This window comes from Penicillium pulvis (genome assembly GCF_028828015.1).
Source record: "Penicillium pulvis strain IBT 33274 chromosome Unknown contig_23_segment0_segment0, whole genome shotgun sequence".
NCBI classification, from domain to species: Eukaryota; Fungi; Ascomycota; class Eurotiomycetes; order Eurotiales; family Aspergillaceae; genus Penicillium; species Penicillium pulvis.
This window is the reverse complement of record NW_026643075.1, coordinates 1109138-1134462: the sequence shown is the minus strand read 5'-3', so window position 1 is coordinate 1134462 and position 25325 is coordinate 1109138. Positions and strand designations below refer to the sequence as shown.

The 25325-nt window shown below is 27.2% G+C and overlaps 3 protein-coding genes across 3 annotated transcripts; 2 read left to right on the top strand and 1 right to left on the bottom strand.

Moving 5' to 3' along the window:
• Window positions 1–19820: 19820 nt before the first annotated feature.
• On the top strand, window positions 19821–20167 carry N7503_004693 (RAMP4 family protein; the record flags this gene model as incomplete). The annotated part of the gene is made up of 3 exons (XM_057064240.1): window positions 19821–19823; window positions 19877–20006; window positions 20061–20167. The coding sequence occupies 3 exons, from the start codon at window positions 19821–19823 to the stop codon at window positions 20165–20167; spliced, it is 240 nt and encodes a 79-aa protein (XP_056921983.1).
• A 254-nt stretch (window positions 20168–20421) lies between these two features.
• On the bottom strand, window positions 20422–23645 carry N7503_004692 (putative AP-3 complex subunit delta; the record flags this gene model as incomplete). Its single annotated transcript, XM_057064239.1, has 6 exons — window positions 23591–23645; window positions 23415–23533; window positions 23169–23365; window positions 22701–23084; window positions 22420–22648; window positions 20422–22361 (listed from the first exon to the last, which is right to left on the bottom strand). Coding segments are annotated over exons 1-6 (2871 nt in total). The 5' UTR covers window positions 23593–23645.
• Window positions 23646–23860: 215 nt separating this feature from the next.
• Window positions 23861–25103, top strand: N7503_004691 (uncharacterized protein). The gene is made up of 4 exons (XM_057064238.1): window positions 23861–24277; window positions 24330–24536; window positions 24587–24730; window positions 24833–25103. Exons 1-4 carry the CDS (start codon window positions 23909–23911, stop codon window positions 25034–25036), a joined length of 924 nt encoding a protein of 307 aa, XP_056921981.1. The 5' UTR covers window positions 23861–23908; the 3' UTR covers window positions 25037–25103.
• Window positions 25104–25325: the final 222 nt, after the last annotated feature.

Sequence of the window (25325 nt, the reverse complement as noted above, 5' to 3'; positions counted from 1 at the left end):
TCTATACTAAAATAATTACTAATAAGAATATAATAAGTAGATCTAGTAATCTAGAAGAAGAAACTAATAGGCTATTATAATAATAGACTATCTTAATTAAGTAGAAACCTAAAAAAGAAACTCTAGATATAAAATAATCTAGTAATAGGACCTATTTATAAAGAAGTTAGAAGAAAGAAATAAATTAGCTAAAGTACTAAGCCCTATAGAGAAATTCCTAGAAATAGACTAGAAAAATAATAATACTAAAGTTAAGAGTTAAGGCTAGACTTAATATAGAGACTAGAATAATACTAACTCCTAGGATCTAGTAATATAGGAGCTAGGATCTAAGTAGATAATTACTAGAAATAGATTATATAATTATCTAGGACCTATAGATAGGAACCTAGGAGTAAATTAGCTCCTAGGAATAGACCCTACTAATCTAGGATATATAATTAGAAATCTAGGAGCTATAGAGGCTTAGGATAATAATTATAAAGCTTTAGAAACTATATAATAGGTTATACCCTAAGAATTTCCTAAAGAGTAGAAATATAAAGTTATATTTAAAGATAATCTCCTTAATAAGCTTATATAAAATATATATATTAATAATAATATATCTATATATAATAAAGACTACTAATCTATCTAATAGAAGGAGAAGATATATATAAATAGATAATAATAGCTTATAGTAATATAGTAGATAGTATATTTAAAAGTTATAGCTAATATCCTACTTAAAAAGGTTATAGTACTAATTAACTTAGGGGTATATAGAAACTTTATAGATCTATAATATATCTAGTATATCTAGATAATAATAATTAAAAAGGGAAAACCTAACCCTATTATAGGACTAAATAGAGAAAACCTTAGACTAAAAATTATATATAAAACTAAGATATAATTAATAATTATTAGACTATACTTTAAGATAATAAAATTTAATATAATAAAGCTAAGAGGATATAATATAGTTCTTAATATACTATAGTTAGTATAATATAATCTAATTATCTAATAGGATATATTATTCTTATAGTTTAGGAATTATAACTATAGAGTAGTAAACTAATAATAATTAGGGGGATAATAACTAAAGAAGGATCTTAGTATAGGAGTAAGTAATCCTAAGAATATACTAAAATAAGTAGATATACCTTTACTAAAGATAATAGACTAATAATCTATAGATATAAGTATTATTAGAAATCTAGAATAAAGACTAAATATATTAGATAATAAACTTAAAGAGTATATTATAATATATAAAAATATAATATTCTTTTATATAATAGGAGAAGGGATACTAGAATTACTAAAAGAGTACTATAAGTTCTAGGATATATTTATATTACTATTAATAGACTAGCTATTAGAGTATAGATCTTATAATAATAAGATTAATATTATAAAAGATAAAGATCTACTAACTATCTAAGAAAGAGTCTTAGATATTAAAGAAATATATTAATATAAATCTAAAGAAAGAATATATTTAATATTTAATATTATTAATAGGATAACTAATTCTATTTATATTAAAGAAAGATAGAAATCTATAACTTTATATAGACTATTAATAATTAAACTTAATTATAAATAAAGACTAATATCTATTATTATTAATCTAAGAAATCTAAGATTAGATTTAAAGAGCTAAGTACTTTTTAAAGTTTAATATTATTAAAGGATATAATTATCTTTATATTAAAATAGGAGATAAATAAAAGATAGTCTTCTAAATTAAATTTAGATATTATAAATATATAATAATACTATTTAGACTTATTAATATACTAATATTATTCTAATACTTTATCTTTAGTATATTAAAAGAATATCTTAATATATATATAGTAATATATCTAAATAATATTCTTATATACTTAAAGACCCTAGAAGAATATAAAGAATATAATTAAAAAGTATTTCTAAAGTTATAAGAAGCTAAAGTAACTCTAAAGCTTAAAAAATATAAATTCTATATATAAGAAATAGGGTTTCTAGGATAGATTATTAATAATAATTAGTTTAGTATAAAAGAGAAGAAGATTTAAAGTATTCTAGAGTAGCTATAACTAAAAAGTTTTAAGGAAGTATAATAATTTTTAGGACTATATAATTACTACTAAAAAAGTATAGATAGCTTTAAAAAGATAGCTATAGAATTTAATAAACTTACTAAGAAAGATTAGAAATTAAAATAGACTAAAGAGATAGACTAATTATTTAATAAACTAAAATAACTATTTAAGAAAAGACCTATTCTTTATATATTTAATCTAGAACTATTAGTTATAATAGAAACTAATATATTAGATTATATACTAGAAATAAGAATATATAAGATATTACTATAAAGGGGACTATAGAAATATAACTAATTATCTTCTAGTTATTAATAAAGCTTAATTATAATATTTATAATAAAGAATTACTAACTATAATATTAGTATTTAAAATCTAAAGACTATATCTTAAAGAAGTAAAATACTAGATTCTAATTAAATTAAATTTAAAAACCTTATATTTTTTTATTAATAAAAGAATTTATAAAAAGATAAGTATAATAGTCTAAAGTACTATTATTAAATAACTTTAGAATTAAATATTATAATAAAAAAGCTAATAGCTAAGTAAATATACTTAGCTAATAACTAGATTATTAGATAGGAGTTAAAGAAGCTATACTAGCTATATTAATATTAGATAAAAATAAAAATCTAATCTATAATTATTAGACTCTTATTATAAGTAATAAATTATAAGATAATATCTAGCTATAATAGATTAAAGAAGTAATTATTAAAGATAAGGTCTTATAGTAAATACTTAATAATATAAATAGAAAAGTAATCCTAGATAATAGAATACTTCTAATATATAGACTAGTCTATATCCCTAGATTAATATAATATAAAATTATTTAAAGATATTATAATAAATCTACTAAGGGATATCTAGGGATTAAGAAGATAGTAGAATTAATTATTTATTACTTTTTTATTCTAGAATTATACTAAAAAATCTAAAAATATATTAGAAAATATAATATATATCTATAGAATAAACTAATAAGATATCTATTTTATAAAGAAATATAGATCTCTAAAATATCTAAAATATTATAAAAATAGATTATAATAGACTTTATTATAATACTACTAGAGTTAGAAGTAAATAATATAATTATATTAATTATAGAGAAGCTAACTAAGTATATATATATAATTCTAATTATAGAAAAGATTAATACTAAGTAGATAGTCTTAATTCTAGTTAAGAATATATTTACTAATTATAGATTATCTAGGTAAATTATATCTAACTAAGATAAGTTTTTATCTTTAATATATAATATTTATTTATAAATATAATTAGTATTAAGTATAGATAGACTCTTTACTATATATTATCTCTAAACTAATAGCTAAATAAAAAGAATAAACTAAATAATAGAATAATATCTATAATACTATATAAACTATTAATAGAATAACTAGTTAGAATTATTATTAATTATATAGTTCTTATATAATAATATAATATAGATAATAATAAAGAAATTACTATTCTTTATAAATTATAGATATAATCCTATAATTATTAAGACCTAATAGATAACTATATAATAATAGAATTAATATAAATTCTAACTATAAAAGATATCTTTAAATAATAAGAGATATTAAGTTCTTTAGTCTATAAATAAAGAGATACTATAATAAAATCTATAAGAAAAGACTAGAAATATAAAAAAGAAAAAAGATATATCTTCTATAATAAAATCTTAAAACTAAATAACTAAGTAATAAACTTAACTATAAGTAATTAGAACCCTTTATAATTAAAGAAAAGACTAGATTAGTAAACTATAAACTAAGATTACTAGAGAGTAGAAATAGAATCTATTTAGTTTTTTAGTTTTTATTATTAGAAAAAATACTAAATAATATAGAAATCGCTATAAATATAGAAATAGAAGATATTAGTAATAATAAATATAAGATTAAAGAAATTATAGTTAATAGATAGTATAATAATTAATAATAGCTTTTAGTAAAGTAGTAAGGATATCTTATCTTAGAAAATATATAAGAATCTATTAAGAACTTAAGGGGCTATTACTAGCTAATTTAATAATATTATTAGAAGATAAAGAAGATCTTCATAAAATAGTAATAAAGAAAGCGTTAAAATTAATACTAGCTTAATTAATTAAAGAAGATAGATTAACTAATACTATTATCTAGATTAAAGTAGTATCTTTAGATATAGCTATAAGAATCTAAGGATTCTTAATAATAAGGCTAGAATACTTAATTATAGCCTAAGTAGCCTTAGCTTTATAATTTTTTAGTTAATTAATCTCAATATACTCTTTTTTAAGATAATCTAACTCTTCTTTTTTATAATATTTAAGTTTCTTTAACTTAGTAATATTCTTATATTTATATATAAGAAAATTACTAGCCTACTTTTATAATAGATACTATTACTTATAGATATATAATAATTTAATAAGAATCTTAGTCTAAGCTTTAAGAAGCTTCTCTTCTTAGTTATAAAGAGAAGATTAGGATTTTAGAAGATAATATTATTTAGAATTAGTAAAGGATTATTTAGATATCTTATACTTAGTACCCTAACTAATATAAATATAATAAGAATAGCTCTTAGAATAGTTAGAGTAAATATAAATATAATAAAGATAAGTATAATAAGAATAAGGGATAAGGGACTTAAAATCTTTATATTTAATTAGTTAATAAAGTTTATAACTAGAAACCCTAGAGAAAGATATATTTAATAAAGTATAAGAGATAGGAAAATAAAAAATATTAATAAGATAAGGGCTATACTTATCTAAGAGAGATAGTAATTATTAAGGAAATATCTTTAGGGATAAAGACCTAAGAAAGAAGGAAGTGATATTATAGACCTACTTAGAATATATATCTTTAAATTATAGAGGGCTAATAGTTCTTAGGAAACTATTTAATAGTATTTACTATCTATACTATTTATAGCCTTATACTTATTAATATATAGAAGACTTAATTATACTATAAGATAGTTAGTAATAGACTAAAACTAGCTATCTTAGTATAATAGGAAATACTATACCTTAATAATAAGATATTATAAGGAATATAATTATATAAGGCCTAATCCTTAATAATTAATTAATATCTTATTTATTTAGATAGAATAGATCTAATAGTAAGAATAGATCTAATAGTAGAAATAGACCTATCCTATTACTAGAATAGGACTATAGAAAAACTAGAATATATAAGAATATTTATTATACTATATATATTTACTTCTTATTCTAAAGAATATAAGGATATTATTTAAATAAATAATATAGAATTTATCTAGAATCCTATATAAAGTAATATAAATATACTTCTAAAATATAGTAGATATATTAGTTAATCTAAATAATATAACTATATATTTTAAATAGCCATATTAGATTTAGAATATTATTTTTTACTTATCTCTACTTTTAATTTAAATTTAATAATATAATTTTTATGTATTAATTTTAATAAAATACTAAGAGCTAGATAATCTATTTAGAATCTTAGAAATAAAAGATAGTAGATATTAATTCTTTATTAAAAGCTTATTTAGACCTCTATAATTAATATATAAATAAAGAGTTCTATTCTTTTTTAGTATAAAGAGAATAAAAGCTCCTATAGGACTTTTTAAAGATTAAGATTCTAATATAGTATAATAAATAATATTATTTCAACGCTAGTTTCTAATAGAGATCTTATATATTTTTATATCTCTAGTCTTAGTTCTAAGACTAATTTAGAGAAGAAAGTAAGTATTTAATTTTCTTTATTTTCTTATAAAAGATACTTTTTTAAAGAATTTAAATATATTTTTAAATTAAATATATACTAAATAATAAATTAATATATAGCTTTAATTTAGTTTTTAATATCTATCTAAAAACTAGTAATATTTTAAATTAAAGTAAGAGTCTATCTTTTAAAATACTTCTATAAGTTAGTATTAATTTAATATTATTCTAGAGTTTTTCTAAGATATATTCTATCTATTTTATTCTATAAGTATTATTAATATATACTAGTCTATTAAGAATTTTTAATCTTTTAGAAGAATATTTAAATTAAGTAGCTAAAAAGTAAGATTAAGACTAATTAACTATTTATATTATTTTGAAATAAAGAATTAATTATTAAAAGTTTTAATATCTTTAATCTTAATATCCCTAACTTTCTAAGATAATTTAAAAATAAATTTAAGAGATACTAGAGATTTATAATCTTTAGTATTAAAAAATAATTTATTTCTTATTTTATAATTTTTTAATTATTTTCTATACTTCTTATAGCTATTCTTTAATAGAAAGAGATAGCTAATCTTCTATATCTAAAGTAATATTAATTCTAGATATAAAAGAAGAGGTAAGATATATAGACTTTATACTTTTTTTTAAAGATAGTTTAATATATATTAACTATCTTCTTAAATTACCTAAGATAGAAGAATTAAAAATTATAAGAAGTAAAAAGGCTAGATAAGAAGATAATAAAGAAAATTTAAAAGGAATATAAACTAGTATAGATTTAAAGTCTAAGATAATATAGATTATATTAGTTTTAAAACTAATTCTTAAGAAAGATAAGAATTAAAAGAGAGCGATTCTTCTTCTTCCTTAATATAGAGGAAGTAAGAGCTAAGTAAATAGTTTATAATAATCTTACTTTAAATGTCTCTTTATTATAGACTAGCTCTAGATAAGCCTAAAGCCTACTCTTAATCTAGATACTAAATTAGAAGTGATTTAGTACTATTTTAGAATATCTAAGGTATTCTATAATTTCTATCTTAGAAAAATAGGTAACTATCTTTTCTCTTATAATAAGGCCTATTTTATATATTAAGAATAAAAGATTAGTTATCTTATATATATACTTAGATTAAGATACTACTCTAATATACTTAATCTATAAGTAAGTACCTATCTAGCTAGGCTATCCTAAATATACTATATTAATTAATTAGACTATTCTTCTCTTATCTATTACTAGAAGGGCGTATTATATTATATAAGCTATTAAAAAGTTAGAAAGATTATTAAATTATATAAGATAATAGATATATATAATATACTACTTTTAATACTCTACACCTAGCTCTATAGATATAAAATCGCGTTAATTTATATATAAACTACTTTATATAATCCCTATAGATATATATAGAGTAGCGCCTTAATCTAAGTATATATATAAAATAGCTAATCTTTTACTTATAATATATAGATTAACCCTAATTTTGACTATTAATAAAAATTAGATCCTATAATTTATAGAAGAAAACCTAGGAATTAATTTATAATTCTTAAGATATTATAATTATAAACACGCTAAGTATAAGGATCTAATAATTATTAAAGAATAGTTTAACTTAGTTTAAAAGATAATATCTAAGAATAGGATCTATAAAGATAATATATATAAATTTAATAAGATAGATTTTATAATAGAATTAACTATAACTATAAAGATTATAATAAGAGTAAATATAAATAATTAGCGTTATTTATATTTATAATCTAGAAATTATAAGTAGATTACTATAATTAAATATATTAATATATTTAGATTTAGTCTTTCTTTAATAATAATTTTTAAGAGTAAAGTCTTTATTATAAGCTAGATAGATCTAATTCTAGGTACTTAGTTCTTTTAAAAAAAATAAGAATAGATAGATCTTAGATAAAATTAGAATTAAATAGCTTTAAAAAGTCTTTTCTTTTCTAATTTTCTTAAAAATAAAGAAAAGTTTTTAACTTCTTATTCTTAATAGTTATAAAGGCTATTTAACTCTAAAATTTAAAAGAACTTACTCTTAAAATAATATAATTCTAATTTATATATTATTATCCTTATTATATCTTTTATAATCTCTTAATATAGATTAATTTATTATATTAAAATATATATATAGTAAAAAGATTAAAGATCTAATATAAATTTAATTAAATTATATTAATAAGCTTAACTTTATTAATATCTTTTTAAGAGCTTCAATTAAAGCCTTTAAACTAGAAAGAATTAAAAATAGCTTTATAGTAATTATATTAGTTCTATATAATCTAAATTATATAATTTTAAAGCTAAATATTTAAGTTTCTATACTTATACCCCTCTTTTTAAGAGATAATTAAAGTACTTTATAAGAGCTAAAGACCCTATTAAATTATAAGTAGCTCTAAAAATAAGCTTCTTTTATTAAAAAGCTATTAAAAGAACGCTTTAGAAGCCTACTAAGTATAGTAAATTCTACTATAGATTAAGTACTTAAAGTATATTAAATTACTATATAAAATATAGCTTTTCTAGCTTAGTTAATAAACTTTTATATACTAGAAATAAAAGAATTAAATAGAAAAAAGTAAGACCTAAGTATTAGATAGCTTATATAGAGACTATATCTATAATAAAGCTTTAAGAGCTAGCTTAATATACTCTAGAAGCTCTAGAAGTACTAATTTAACCCTTATTAACTAGTTAATCTTAAGTATAAGAACTATACTAGCGAGCTCTACTAAAGTATTTAAATTACTATAATTTAATAGGGTATTCTACTTACCTAAGTATTCTACTTACTAGGGAATTATATAATACCTATTCTAATAAACTTTAAGATTATCCTAGATTATATATAAAATTACTTAAATAAATTAAATTAAATAGAGTTTTCTTAAATAATATAAATTCTCTATAGATATATATAAAGTAGTATCTTTACTAAAAACTATATAAGAAATAACTCTACTTTATAAAATAGTAAGAATTAAATTAGATTATAAAATATATTAAATAATATATAGAACGAACTTACTATATAGTTCTTAAGATATTATGATCATAAAGATAGTAAGTATAAAATCATTCTTTAATAATTTAACTTAGACTAAGTAATACTTTATAAAAATAGGATCTAATAAGATAGTATATATAATAGACTTTTATATAAGTTATAAAAGTATAATAAGAGCTTAATATTATATTTAGCGCTCTCTTTTATAATCTAGAAATCATGAATATATTATCAAGATTAAGCCTTTTTTAATAATTATATCCAAGAGTAAAATTTCTAATAACCAGGCTAATAGACTCTAGATAATAAGTAATTCAAAGTTCCTAATCATAGATATATTTTAGATATTATCAGGCTTTATTAGTTTTGGAAATTCTTTCTTCTTTCAATTTTCTTAAAAATGAAACAAATATTAACTTCTTATTGATTCTCAATAATTATAAAAGTTATTTAACTCTAAAATATAAGAAGATTTACTTTTAAAATAATATATTACTAGTTAATATACTAATAAACTATTTATTTATTTATTTTCTCTTAATTTAGGTTATTTAATAGTTTTATAGTATACATAAAGAATATATTACAAATATTATATAGATTAGATAAGGCTATATTAGAATAAATTAGACTTTATAAATACCTTTTTAATTATTTAAATTAGAGCTTTTAAACTAGAAACAATCATTTAAAAAAGCTCTCTATAACAATTAGCTTATTTCTACATAATCAATTATATAATCTTTAACCTTACTTTTTACCTTTCTATATCTTTACTACCCTCTTTAAGAGATAAGTTAAGTAGTATATAAAAGCTAAGAGCGCTATTAAATTATAATTAGCTTTAGAAATAAGATACTTTCTATAAAAAGAAAAAACTTTAGAAAATGCTCTAGAAGGCTATTAAACATAGTAAATTTTATATTAGATTAAGTACTTAAAGTATACTAAAGAACTATAATGTCTACTTTATTTATATAATAATTGATGAAATTATATATATTACAAATTAGGAAATTGAATAGTAAAAAATAAGTTCTGAATAATAGATAGCTTATCTAAAAGGCATTTCTATAATGAAACTTCAAGACCTAGCTTTATAGCCTAGCTACTCTATAAGCTCAAACTAAAGCTCCATTAATAGGTTAATCTTTGACTTAAGAACTATAATATTAAGCTTTACTAAAAGTATCTAAATTACAAAATTAGATATATAAGACTATATATTATTTAGGCTTAGTTAAATAGCTTCTATATATTAAATACTATATAATTTTAATTATATTTTATTATATTAAAATATTAGTATTTAATTAGTTAGCCTAGCTTAGTAGATAGCTTACTTAAGAGTAAATTATTACTATATATATCTATTAATATTATCTAATTTATAAGTAGATTCTCTAAAACTTTAATTATTCTAAAGGAAGTTATATCTAGATTAATCTAATTCTTATTTCTATTTAAGAAAAATATAGAGTATATTATTTATAACTACTGTCCTATTAATTAGATTATAGTTTTCCTTACTTATTACTTTTTAGAAGCTTATATAGTAAGTAAGACTCACTACTCTTACTCTATTCAACTAAATTTAGATAATATATAATCTTATATCCCTAAATTATATAATTTAAATATTTTAGTAAAGCTTATTAGTATAGTTCTTAATCTTATAATTAATTAGTTAACTCTATTATTTAAAGATTAAACTCTAGATATTATAGCGTTTTAAATAATTATTGTAATTTAGCTATATTTATAGCTTTAGATTAAATAATTTACTATCTAGCCTTAGCCTTTTTTCGCTTCTCTTTCTTGTTAGTAATATCTAAATAGTTTTCTTATATAAGAATCATCGCGTTTTATATTATAAGTCTATATCTTTTTATAAGCTAGTCTAATATATAATTTAATAGGCCTCTAGGCGCTTATTAAATACTACTTTAATAGCTTTTTAATTAAAGAAGCTTATTAATAGAGCTATTTTAGTATTATAATGATTTTTAATATAGACTTCTAACTTAATTCGCTTTAATAGCTTATTAGAGATATTAGAGTTTAAAGATAAATATTTATATTAGAAATTATATAATTTAGATTAAGTAGAACTAAATTAATAGCTAAAAAGCTATTTTTAATAAAATCTAGTTTAAAAAAGCTTTTAAAATAAACTTCTAGTAATATATTAATAAACCTAAATTTATTAATATAATTATAATCTTTTTATATCTAATATCTTTATATATTAACTATATATATACTTATGAAATTATAAAATTATCTATATAAAAAGATTATAAAAGATATATTAGATATATAGATATATAAATTAGGATAATATTATTTTTAGAGTAAATTTAGTTGAATTCTAGAGTTAAATATCTTTTCATAATTATTAAGAACTAAAAGTAAATATTTCTCTTTTATTTATAGGAAAGTTAAGGAAATAAAGACCTTTCAAAGCTAAGAAACTCTAATTTTATATATAATCTATCTATTTTTACTAATTATAAAGAAGTATTCTTTTAGAGACCCTTTAAATTAGTCTATAATATAAGTCTTTAACTTAAAAAGGCCTAATTATAATAATCTACTCTTATAGTACTTTTATAGTTATAATTAAGCCTATTATAAAGCCTATCCTATCTTATTAAAGTTATATATATTATTTATATCAATCTCTTTCTTAAGGATTATATTTTAGATTAGATTAAACTAATCTTTAATTATTCTTAGATCCTTATATTTTAAATACTCATAATTATAGTATCTTAAGAATTAGATATATATTCTTATATATTAATTTATAAAATTATATATAAATTTTTCGCTAATAATTAGTAGTAGAGTTATTCCTTAAGTAATAAGTAGAAGATCTACTATATAGTCTTATACTATAGGGTAGCTCTACATATCTAAAGATATAATCTAGTTCTTAAGAGTTTCTTCTTTAAATATAGTTAATTTATATAAATTTATATATGTTTCTACTTAATATAGAGCCCTATAAAGATACACGTAAAGTATAGATTTAGATATAGTAAATATATATATTACTTATTATATAGAGATAATTTATATAGTAAGTATGATACGCCCCTCTTATTCTACTAATTTTTATTAATTTTATAAGTATTTTAGAGGTATAGTAGTAGTTAAAGATCAAACTGTTAAGGTAAAGGTATTGACTAGGCAAGGTTAGAGATGTCACATGTAATTCCACTGTAGAATAGACAGAGACTAATCCTTGAGGAATTGTCTTATTCCTCAAGTGCGATAGATATATACATGATGGGGCAGAACCCTGATTAAGCGAGTCATGCAGGTGCTCTCCAGGAGTAGATCGGACAGGATTAGGCACCATGTCGGCCTACCCTGATATCATGCCCTAATAACGGGGTTACGCCGTAACACAAACCCCGAATTAATTAACGCGTTTTTTAATGAGATATATAGCTAGCTTATATATATAGCTCGCTTACTAGATATATTATATAGATAATTAATTAATATTATTCTATTACTTAATAGACTAAATAAGCTATTTATATTAGTTTCTTTATTTATTTTATTTATAGGGTATCTTTTATAATATAGGCATAATTTAATAAGCTAGATAATAAAGACTACTATAAAAATAAGAATATTTATATAGTATTATAGAAGTATAGTAAAGAAGGAAGTAGGCTTATAGGACCTATAAGAGATAAAGCCTAAGTAGTATAAGATAGAAGGTAATGGTCCCAATTAGGATATTGATATTAATAAGCCTTAATAGTACTATTTAGAGCTTAATAGTTTATAGTTTCTATAAAGCTCTTAAGTAAAATAGATAATATAAATTTTAAGAGTATTATATAAAATACTTTTAGTATAAATCTTAAAGATATATATGTTTAGATAGTTTCTATTATAGATTTATAATTATTTCAATCTATTGACTCTCATAATCTAGTTATATCTTATTATCTATCCTATTATCTTATTATAGTTAGTTCTTAGTAATTATGATAGAATTAATATTATAGGCTTCTAATAAGAATATACTAACTTTTATATTAGATAGATAGAGAATATATTTTAACTAGGATAATACCTCTAATAAATAAATTATTTCTAAAGTTATTTTCATTAATATTTCTTATATTCTTTTATAATTCTTTAGAGAATTAAGATCTCACTTAAGTAAAAATATTATTAATATGTTAAGATGCTATTCTTCTAATATACTATAGATAAATCTCTAAAATAAAATAGTATATATTAGTAAATCTTAAAGATATTAGAGTATTTAATTTCTACTCTAAATACTATCTTATATTCATATCTTTTATTAGAGTCTATCTATAGAGGTAACCTAGAGCCCCTGTAAATAGATAGCGCTTTTTCCTCTTTTCCTCTAAATTACAATATTATATATCGCTTCTTGAACTATGGTCTAAAAGAACATAAAGAATTACTAAATCAATATTATCTCTTCTCTTAAATAGTAACTAAGAATAGGAAACTCAAAATACTAAGGATAATTATATTCATTAATAAGACATAATTTAATATAGAATAGAAGAATTAGCCTATGATTGACCTAAAAGTAAAAAAGAGTTAGAATACTTAGAAAGTGAATTTAAATTTTTAAAAAATAAAAAAGTAGGAAATTATATTATCAAATTATAATTATATATATAAAAGAAAGAGGTAAATATAGTATTTTAAAATATTACAAGATATAGTCAAAAGAAGAAGATCTAAGATAACTATATTTTAAATATATATAAATAACCATTTTAATAAGGCTTAAATATAGTATTTATAATAAGGAAATAGGCTAAAGGAAATTATAATATAAGTATAGGATTGAACTTTATCTAAAAAGTCTAATAACTAATTATATATACTAAATAGAAGACTATATTATAGAATAAGAGTTATTAAAAGTAATAGTAATTATGAAATACTTATTATAATTAATAGTAGTAGTAGTAGAGTTTAATTACCTAATCTAGCTTACCTAGTAATAACTACTATATAGGGGTATGCCTAGGCCTACCTAGTAGCGAGGTAATAGTGCGCTATACCTAATATATATTATATATAGAGGTGAAGTTAGGGCTTACCTAATTACCCCTAGTTACCCATGATCTAAGAAACCAAACTTAAAGGAAGATTTAAGGTTTTTAGCTAAATAATCAAGAAAAATAAGGAAAGTTAATCTCCGCCCTAGTAATATAGCTACTAGTATCTAGCTTATTTCTAGCTTAATAAGAAGGCCTACTATGTCTATTAAACCCCTCTTAATATTATTACACCTACTACGCCCATAGCTTTATTCTTTTACCTAAGACCTATATATCTCCGCGATTTCACTATATCTCCTCCTACTTCTACTTCTTACTTCTAGTAAGTACCCCTTATACTACTATATCCTCTTCTTCTTACTCTACCCTTAACTTTCGCCTTACTTTAACCTCTATAATACGCTATCCCTAGCTATATTATTACATAGTGCTAGATAATAGCGCCTAGTTAAGCTATACTTAGGATCTATATTAAGTAATAAGAGACTAAGTATACCTCTTCTAGTAGGGTGGTTATCTTAAGTATGAAATAAGTATAAAGCTAGAACTATAGGTCCTAAGTAATAATATATAATTAAACGCGAAGAACTAAATATATATATAATAATAAGTATCCTTATATATCTAATCCCTCCTACGCTCCTTTAGGTCCTATCCTACTATAGGATAGGTTAGTGCCTAATTACTAAGGGTTATATCTTATATAATCCTATTCCTTTAAATACCTTATTATTAAGATAGAGTATCTCCTATTATACTAAGGTAGCTATATTATAAAAGAAAAGATAGATACCTATTTTTCTAAGGTAGAAATTATAGGATATTTTAGATATCCTAAAATAGTACTAAATTAATTCTAATTTAGTACCTAGATTAAGAGTAAGCTCTAGACTTATCTAGAGCTAGTCTATAATAAAGAGATATTTAAAGTAAGATTATTATAAACTATTTATCTAGCTCTTACTTAGCTCTTACTTCCTCTATATTAAGGAAGAAGAAGAATCTCTCTTTTTTAATTCTTCTCTTCCTTAAGAATTAGTTTTAAAACTAATATAATCTATATTATCTTAGACCTTAAATCTATACTATATTAGTATTATTTTATATTCCTTTTAGTTCCCTTTTACTATCTTCTTACCTAGCCCTTTTATTCCTTATAGGCTAGTTTTAGCCTTTTACTAACTATCCTATAGTATAATTAAGTATTTTATATATTAGCGAGTATAAGGCTATAAGTAGCGCGGGTAGTGAGCGCTATTAAATAGTTCCTAGGAACTATTAGTCCTCTATAGTCTAGAGTAATGCGTCCTAAGTGGGTCTATAATATATATGGCCTTTTTACTAGCTATATTATAATTAATATAATATAATATAATATTTAGCTATAAAAGATTAAGGAAATATTACTTAATACTTATTAATATTATTTATATTAGAATATTAATATTAACTTATATAATATATATAAATTTAAAATAGTTAGAAGAGGGGTTTTATATTCTATGAGTAAAATAGCTAGATAAGAAGATAGTAAAGAAGATCTAAATAAAATATAAAATAGTACTAATTTAGTGTAGATATAAAGTCTAAAATAATAAATATATAGGCCTATATAAAGACTAAGAATCTTTAATTAAATTAATTAAATAATTACTTATTTAATTAGTAAATAATATCTTTAAATTCACTTTTAAAAAGATAGATCTATATTTATATAGCTTAAATAGAATTAATAACTTATTTATTATTATATTATTCTAATCTTAAATTAAACTTACTTTAGACTTACTTCTTATATTCTTTATTAAAAGTTCTAGAATTATAGATAAATAAAGATATAAGTCTAATTTTAATAAGCTATTATAATTTTAAAGATAGGATTCTTAAATTATTACTTTCTCTTTTATAGTAATAGATAAATTTTAAAATTAGGTAGAGTTATTATTAATAATAAGATAAGCTTTAATTATAATTTAAGTATCTTTTGATAGTAATATAGGCCTATCTTACTAATTTAATAATATCCTTATTATTTATTAAAGTAATAGATATAATAAAAGCTCTATAAATTAGAATTAAGAGTTTTCTAATTACTTAAATATTTAGAATTATAAGTTTTATAGATTTAAATTAATATTTTTAAATAATTATAAGTTAATAATATTAACTTTAGCTATTATTCTAAGATTAATAAAGTCTTTTTTATTAAATTATTATTATAAAGATAATAGAATATTATAAGTTCCTTATTAAATTAAGAAATATTAAAGTAAACTCTATTATAATTTATTATAATTTCTAATAGAGATTTTATATATTTTTATATCTTTAGTCTTAGTTCTAGTAATAATTTAAAGAAAAAAATAAATACTAATTTTCTTTATTCTTTTCTAAAAGATACTCTTTTATAGAATTTAAATATATCTTAAAGTTAAATAGATATAAGTAAGGAATTAATATATAGCTCTAATTTAATTCCTAATATCTATCTTAAATTAGTATTATTTTAGTATTTTTAATCTTAATATCCTTATCTTTTTAAGATAATTTAAAGATAGATTTTAAGAGCTATAAAGATTTAGGATCTTTAGTATTAGAAAGTAATTTATTTTTCTCTTTATATAATTCTTATAATATTTTAATTATCCTTTATACTTCTTATAGCTATTCTTTAATAATAAGAGATGTTTAATCTTTTATATTTAAAATAATACTAATTCTTTATATAGAAAAAGGAGTAATTCTTTATATAGAAAAAGGAGTAATTCTTTATATAGAAAAAGGAGTAAGATATATAGATTTTATACTTTCTTTAATAATAGTTTAATATAAATTTACTATCTTTTTAGATAGTCTAAGATAAAAAAATTAAAAGTTATAAGTAAAAGGACTAGATAAAAAATAATAAAGAAGATCTAAAAGGAATATAAATAGTACTAATATAATATAGATTATATTAGTTTTAAAACTAGTTCTTAAGAAAGGAAAGAATAAAAGGAGAGAGATTCTTCTTCTTCTTTAATATAGAGGAAGTAAGAGCTAAGTAAATAGTTTATAATAATCTTACTTTAAATATCTCTTTATTATAGACTAGCTCTAGATAAGTCTAGAGCTCACTCTTAATCTAGATATTAAATTAGAAGTGATTTAGTGTTACTTATTATACTATATTAGAAAATTCTTTTTTTAAAATTAGCTTTAAGATAATATTATTTTATTTTTAAATTAGACTTATCTTTATTAATAAAAAGTAAAAGAAATCTAAGTAGAAATCAAACTTATATAAAATAAAAGATTAATTATTATATCTATAATAGTTTTAATTATATATAATTTATTATTTATAAAATATCTAAATATAGGAAATAGTTTTTAAAAATTTAAAATTTAGAATTTAAAAAGTATTAAAGTACTGTTTTAGGATATCTAAGATATCCTATGATTTCTACCTTAGAAAATAGGTAACTATCTTTTCTTTTATAATAATGTCCTATAAAACTATTTTATTTATATAAATCTACTGTAATTACTATAATAATAATAAATATATATTTCTAGGGCTAATTTAAGAGATATAGTTAGATTCTTTTCTTTCTATAGCATAATAGTCTAGCTATAGTTAGGTAACCTAGATAGAGCCTTTCTAGATAGATCGCGCTTCTTTCTCTTCTTTTCTTTTTTTCTTATCCTCAATAATTAAATTATTCTATCTGTTTATTCTTCTTTATGGTGGTAAGTTATAATAGCTTATACTTACTTTTCTATTGTATTTAATCCTTATTCCAGTATATAACGCTAATGAAAAAAATTTCATTCAAGTTTCTAAACCATTCTTATAATAAATATAAATCAATCTTAATTTATCTATACCTTGGATCCATTTCTATAAGAGAAAGATCATAATATAAAGGAGAAGTCCTTTATAAAAAAAAATTTAAAAAATGGAAATTCAATTGTAACTTCTTGACTTAGTCTTTGGTCTTGATTTAATAGTGCTTTAGAGAACGGAAAATGAAAGCTGAACTCTTTTTATCTTTTTACAAAGGGTACTCTTTGTAATAAGAATTAAAATATATCTTGAAAACAAACAGATATACTATGTGTGATGAATACATAGCTTTAATATATTTTTTAACATTTATCCTAAAACTAGTAAAATATATATATATAAAAAGAGGTCATTAAATATTCTTATAAATCAGTATAGTTATGATCTAGTCTCTTCTAAGATATATTCTATAAATCATATTTTATTAATTCCATTAATAAATGTTAGTCTAATGAGAATCTTTATTATTGTTTGATAAATACTCAAGAACTATAACATATGGAAAAGCTTAAGGTTGATTAGCTATTTATATCATTCTACAAGTAATAATTAGTTGTTAATGATTGAAATAGATCTAATATTGATATCGTTATGTCTTCAGGGCTCTGAAATAGATTAAAGGTAAATTTAGAAGATACTCGAAATTTATAATCTTTGATAATAAAAAACATCTTGCTTCCTTTCAGTCTAATTTCTCTATAATTTCCAATTTTTTCTTATACTTATTATAGCTCTCATTTGAAAGATAAAATAAAGACAAGCTCTAGATGAAAAAGAAGGTAAAATATATATAAGTTCTATGCTTCCTTTCAAAATAGTTTAATATATATTAATCTTCTTCTTAAGAAGGTAAGGGAAGAGGAATTTATGATTTAAAAGAAGGAAAGACGAGTTCAGAAGATAGTAAAAAGGATATGAATTGTGTATAAATTGTACTGAATCAGTATAAATTTAAAGTCCGAGAAAATAATTTATATTAATCATAAGACTAATTCTTAAAAGAAAAGATTCTAGAAGATAGAGATTCTTCTTCTTCCTTATTATAATGGAATCCAGAGCTACAAATGCTATAATATACTTAATCTTTTCCCTTTTTCAAATATATATATAACAATATATATACTCTCTCCTCTTAGTATGGGAATTTAAATATGCTCTATTGTTTTCTGATTTAGGATTTTAAGAACATATTATACTTATATGATAAATAAGTTTTTATTTATGCTTAACCTAAGACTTCCTGAAAACATTTGTATCTTTAGTGCCTAGCATACAATAAGTTGTATAAGTTGTATATACCCATCATCAAAATTAAATGAAGATATTAGAACTTCATGACATAGCTATGATCTCAAAACGGAGATAGACAATAATTGTGTGCAGCTAGCAATTCTCCCCATGGGGGCATTAATTCTGCGTTCGCTTTCTATATCCCAGTGTTACGATCAATTATTCGAGTGTCCAGCCGGGACAAAGCCGGTAGATCATGCTTTTTGAACCACCACCATTGAATCGTATTTTCTATCAAAAAGTGGCAGGAGCCCGTGGAAGGCCTCGTTCCACGCGGACTTTTCGATAGCGTTCAATGTGAACGGCCCGACTAAGCACTAAATAGACTGAACATACAATTGATCGATATCTTGTAATCTATAGACCTGCTTCTGGTTACTGCCGTATAAAATTGACTCCTCCATTTCAGAATTGCTCAAGGTCCATGGAGAAGACTCGAATTACCCTCTATGTAACCCCTAGACTTTCTACTACATCGGACCCTGTAAAGAATCCACGATACGTACTAATACAACAATTGGCGGTATATTACCTATACCCCAAATTTCGCTGTTGAATGTTTGAGTGTTAAAATTTAAGGTTGATCTCCATCTTTGATTTGACATTAGATTAAGGGGCATTATATATAAAAATAGATTCGTGGTCAAGACTATTACCGAAATACAACGTGGCCTTTTTTAAAACCGGGGAAGTTTATCTGCGGCGATAACCTCGTCTTCCCTTTACCTCCTTCAACACCCTCATCAATAACCATGGTGAGTCTAGCTTTACCTCTAGCCCGAGAATCTACTAATCCATACTACCATAGGCGCAAACACCTCAACAACGACGTGCGAACGAACGATTCGCAAAGCAAGAGGCCGCCAAGCGAGGGAAAGGGCCTGTTATCACAAAACCCAAACAAACCACAAAGACCCCCATCTCGGCGAGCTGGCTTGGTATGTGCCCTGGAACCTATCCGGTTTGCTAGATCTATGAGCTAAGACGTATAGTGATCCTGGCCTTTGTCGTCTGTGGTGGACTTATGTTGGAGCTCCTCAAGGTTGTGCCCGAGATCTGGTCAATCGTAGCCTCAACCTTATCCCGAATCACTGGATAGCTGCGCTCACCTTCCGAATGCTTTGAAATACCCCGAAAGTTGAGACGCCTGTTAAGTCTACATCGCCCCATAGCTTCGACGCCGATGCCCTCGCCACAGAAGACGGTCCCAACAAGTGATACCCGTGGTGATGATCGCCTACACCAGATAGATGGATGCTACTGCCCTACCCAAGGAAAGTTGGGGATCCTGTACTATATCGCAATTACCTAAACCATCTTGCATTTCTATCCAAAGCAAACTTGAATAAAATGTTATTCACTCGTATGCTTCTTCTTCTTCCTTTTCGTATCGCCGGACTGATCAGTAGCCTGGCCCTTCTTCCCTTTCTTCCCCTTCTTCTTCACAAGAGTGCCCTCGGCAGGTGTTCCCTCTAATTCGATTCGCTCTGACGCTCGCTGCATGCGCAGGCGCATCTGCTCCACATTTTGCATCGCTTTTCTCATCTCGATATCCTCCTCACCCCCGGTTAAACCAGGGCCTTGACCATCGTTCGCCCCCGCCAGGTGCCCGAGCCCACTGGAGTCAACCTGTAGTAGCGAGCGCTTCAAGCCTGGCCCTCCAGCCTTAGCAGAGTAACTGAGGGCCACCGACTCTTCAGACCCGAATGTTTCGTCCGCCGCAACTTCCATTTTGGCGGCAGTATGCACCCGGCGGCTCCCTAGAGTATCACGTCGTGCTCGCCTGATCGAGTCATCGTCTAGCTTCAAGTCGACGATAGGGATCGAATCGATATCCAATGCGTCACCACTGGATGCATGTGGGGCATCATGGTGCGGGGTGGACGTGCCCAATGATGGGTCTAGCGGAGCAATGTAAAAGGGATCATCCCGATAGCGCTCTTTCCGGTAAACCTTTCTCCTATCTACAGTGCCTGGGGAGTCCGCCGTGAGGTTGAGACTGTTCTGGTAGGAAGCATCAAGTTGGATTTCTGCCGCGGTCAGCTGTTCATGAGGCAGCTTATGGGAAGGCGGACTGATATCGGCAACGTGATAAAATTGTTGAATAAGACGATGCTGAGTGGTTTCCGCTAGAGAGCCCCCCAATTCCTGGAAAAGGCCTGGTAGATCATCGTTGAATGCTTCATCCAGGTGGAGATCAGGGGGAAACATCACCCTTTTTTGAGCGCTGGCTGCAACAGGGTTGAGTTCCAATCCCGCGAATAAGTTTGGAATAACGGAAGCTAGAAGGAATGGAACACCCTCCGTTTCAGATTGAAGGGACTCAGCCCCTAAACGAAGGACTTCTAGAAATTCAATGGCTCGTTCTTGCACGTCCAAGTCCGGGTGAGCGGCTAGTGCGTCGAGGAAATCCAGGACCCGCGCCAAGAGAAGAGAAAGTTCACTCTTCCATGCCTCCTTCGTCTCACAGGATTGATTAACTTGTATCAGAACTTTGGGAATGGCTTGTAAAAACAGCTGGAGTGTATTGGGAGGCAAGGACAGAGTCGACGAATCGATCAAAGACTGAAGAGTTCGGCTCGGTGACTGGAGATGATCCGCATATTCTCCAGCAACCCATGCAATAGGTCCCAAAACGTCATCCCCGACATTTGAAGAGGCGGGGAATAGCATCGGCCTGTTATCGATGAGCAGCAGAGACTCCGCCGCCCGGGTAGCCTCCAGACGGACTCCCTTCACACGAACAGCAATACTGCGAATTTCGGATCCTATCCGAGACGCGACAGTAGCCCTCCCGCCAGTTGAACCCTCTGGGCCTCCTGTAGAGGAATCGTGTCCGTAGTCGTGCACTTCTGATGGCGGAAGAAGCCTGATCAGTTGAACCAAAATGCCAACATACCATTCGAAGTCGACGACATCCGAATAGTTGTTCTGGGAGCAAATATCTAGAATGCGGTGAATAACCTCGGATCGATAGTTATTGGGCATGTTGAGTGCATCCATGACACCACTTGAACCTTTCCAATTTTCGAGTTCCTCATCATCCGGAACAGACACTGTCCCGGAATCAGGGCTATCTTGTGAAGAAGCCAGTTGAAGCTGGCTAAAAAGACGATTCACAACTGCCTGAAGAGTATCACTGGTGACCATCCCGGCAGCAAGTTCTAGGGCTTGAAGTCGAATCGAAACATCAAGATCGTCCAGACAGTCCATAATGACGTCTTGTTGCATGGAAACCAACATAGAATGTGTTGTCACAATGCGATTCAATGCCAGAAGCGCGACATATTTAACTTGTTTCAAAAAGTCAGAAAAATCATTTAGCGCCCAGAGACAAGAAGGCCCACTCACGATTAGGATCCGAATCCATGACAATCATTCCCCTCAGCTTGCCGATACAAAGAGCCGCAACCTCATCTCTCTCTTGATCATTGTCCTCGCCATCTAAAATGCCGCCTTGAATGATACCATTGATGCACTCGTAGAGCAAGGACATTGCCGTCGTGGTTTGGATGATATTTGTCAATGGGCGAAGAAGCTTGCGTGTCAGTCGCGGTTCAAGCGGGGTCAAGGTAGCAAACTGCCTTGTATTAGTTCGGATATATTCATGAACTGGGTCAGGGTTCACAAACTAGCTTGATGATCTTGATGGCCATCCAATTGTTGCCACTGTCCACGAGAAGCTCAAAGAACCTGGGAGCCAAAGGAAGAAAATCGTGCGGTCGCCTCCAACCAAGTTCACAGATGACATTGATAGCTGCAGTAGTCACACTGCTATCTTCCTGTTCATCCATGAGATGATCCTGAATCTTTGGCCATGCCAGCTTCAGAGCATCTGGGTAGACTAGAGCCAGCCGGTAGAGACACACGATGGACTTCTTCCGGACAACCGCGCTCGAATGGGAGAGGCGAGACAGAATATCAGGGAGTAAGGACATAGCAAGAGATGGTGTGATGATATGCGGTAGAGTGGCCAGTGGGAGTGACAGGGTGAGGATATTAGGCGATACAATGTCCTAGAGCCAGGAGAATTAGGATCCTTATGATCAGGCTCACCGATAGAGGAGAATGTGATATGCTAAGCTAGCTGGGGAACAGACCTTTTTCAGCATGTTGGTCGCCAGCATCAGAACTTCGGTATCTGGCCGGAAACTTTGAACGGCCCCAAGATATCCTACTCGTTTTTGTAGGTACTTCGGGGAGGACATGACCTCCAGAACATGGAACGAGGCCCAAGACATATCGTAGCCAAACATCTCCAGATAGATCAGCTTCAGGAGTGCCGTTGCCTTCTTATCTGCCCAGATTCAGCCTCTCATCCCGGCGACGTCAATGAAGGGACCTACCTATGTCCTGTAGCTTAATTTCCGCCTTGCATTCGCGTAAACAGGCTTGAACGTACTCATCCTCGCCACCTTTGTGGTTCCGAAGACCCTTAATCAGGTCATAGAGTGATTTTTCAAACCTAGCATGCGCGGGTCAGTTCCGCCGTCTGGCCGATTTCGTCATGGGCACAACCGACATCGCGTTGACCTCTCGCTCTCACGGAGAGGGAAAAGGAATCAGAGAAGAAACAAGATTCCAATGTACAGTCCACTATTCCCCGGTAGCATGGCCCTATTGTATGCCCCTGGGAGCTGAATGAAAGGTCGAGCTGGGGAGAATCCAGAGTCAATTGACGAATTGACGTGGGGGGATAAGCATCACGGGATCGTGTTCCAGACTCCGCGCGCCGCCAGGTCTCCACACCTCTCCAGACCACCGCTCATTGCCCGTTTCACGTAAACCAGTAACCAGTCTCGCCGTTTAAGCATTCGGCCCATCTCGTCCTTGCAACACCATGGGGGCTTTTGCTGATTCCCGGGGCATCAATGGATCCGATTTAATCTCCGCTCTTCATCTCTCCCAGCAAGCGCCTGCGATCCTCGGCCACGATCCCTCCAACACCACGTCAACCGCTTCATCCTCCGCAGATACCGCGGAAGAGTATGGCCGGACTGAACAGCTTTTTCTTGCCTGTCTGCGGACGGGTGATGATCTATCTGCCCAGGCCTGTCTCGATAGGTTAAGCTCCCGATTTGGTGCCTCCAATGAGAGGGTCATGGGGCTCCGTGGCCTCTACCAGGAGGCGACTGCTAAAGACACCTCTGCCCTGGAGAAATGCTTGAAGGAATATGAAACCATTCTTGGAGACAATCCGGTCAATGTGGTGTGTTCTGCATCCCCACTCCCCTGCTGAATATTAGCGTTGACTGTCTCAGCCCATTCTAAAGCGTCGGGTCGCTTTGCTACGCTCGCTCCACCGGCCTGCTGATGCGATCGCTGCTCTCATACAGCTCCTCGATGCCATCCCTACCGATGCAGAAGCATGGTGTGAACTCGCCGATCTATACCAGTCGCAGGGACTGGGTGCACAAGCCATCTTTAGTCTTGAGGAGGCTCTTCTTATCGCTCCTAATGCCTGGAATGTATGGATCTACCCTCCTACTTCCCTCGACGCAGCTAATTTTTCCTGTAGATCCATGCCCGACTTGGTGAAGTGCTCTACATTAACACCTCCTCCCCCGACGGGGCCCAGCTTGCTAGCAAGTCGATCCAGCATTTCTGTCGAAGCATTGAGCTCTGTGATGATTACTTGCGTGGTTTCTATGGGTTGGCTCTGGTATGTCTGTGATTGTGCTGCCAATGGCGCTCTCTTTTCCTTTTTCTTGTTTTTCTCATCCACCCGTCTTTGTTGATGACCTTCCATCTGACCAAGTCCCAGGCCTCATCTCGCATGCTAGAAAACGACTTTCAACATGCCGCTGCGATCCCGAAGACAACCCTTGACAGGCTGCAGCGCTTTTCTCTTCAGCGACTCCAAGAAATTGTCCAGTCCCGGTCGATAGATGATCAACACTGGGCATCCAGTCGCAGTGAACTCATTGCCGCCAAAGCCTTATTGAATCGCCTTCAGTCCACTCAATAATTCTGTATTGGGTGTGATGCTGTTCCGCCTGATTTGGATATACCCCCTGTTTTTACTGTCTAATGTTTTTTTTTAAAAGGATGTGATCATTATCACAAAGATGTGTATGATGTGTATGTAAAACCCGTAGAGATGATCCTTGTTGTGTTTACTTTATATTCTGCATTCTACCCCCCTGCTGATCTTGGATCCACATCTGCAGGCTTGGTATGACTCGTCTCCCCATGCATTTCTGGAGCGTTCGATCCATGAAATTTTCCAGGTGGGTCATGATTGGGCATTTTGGGCA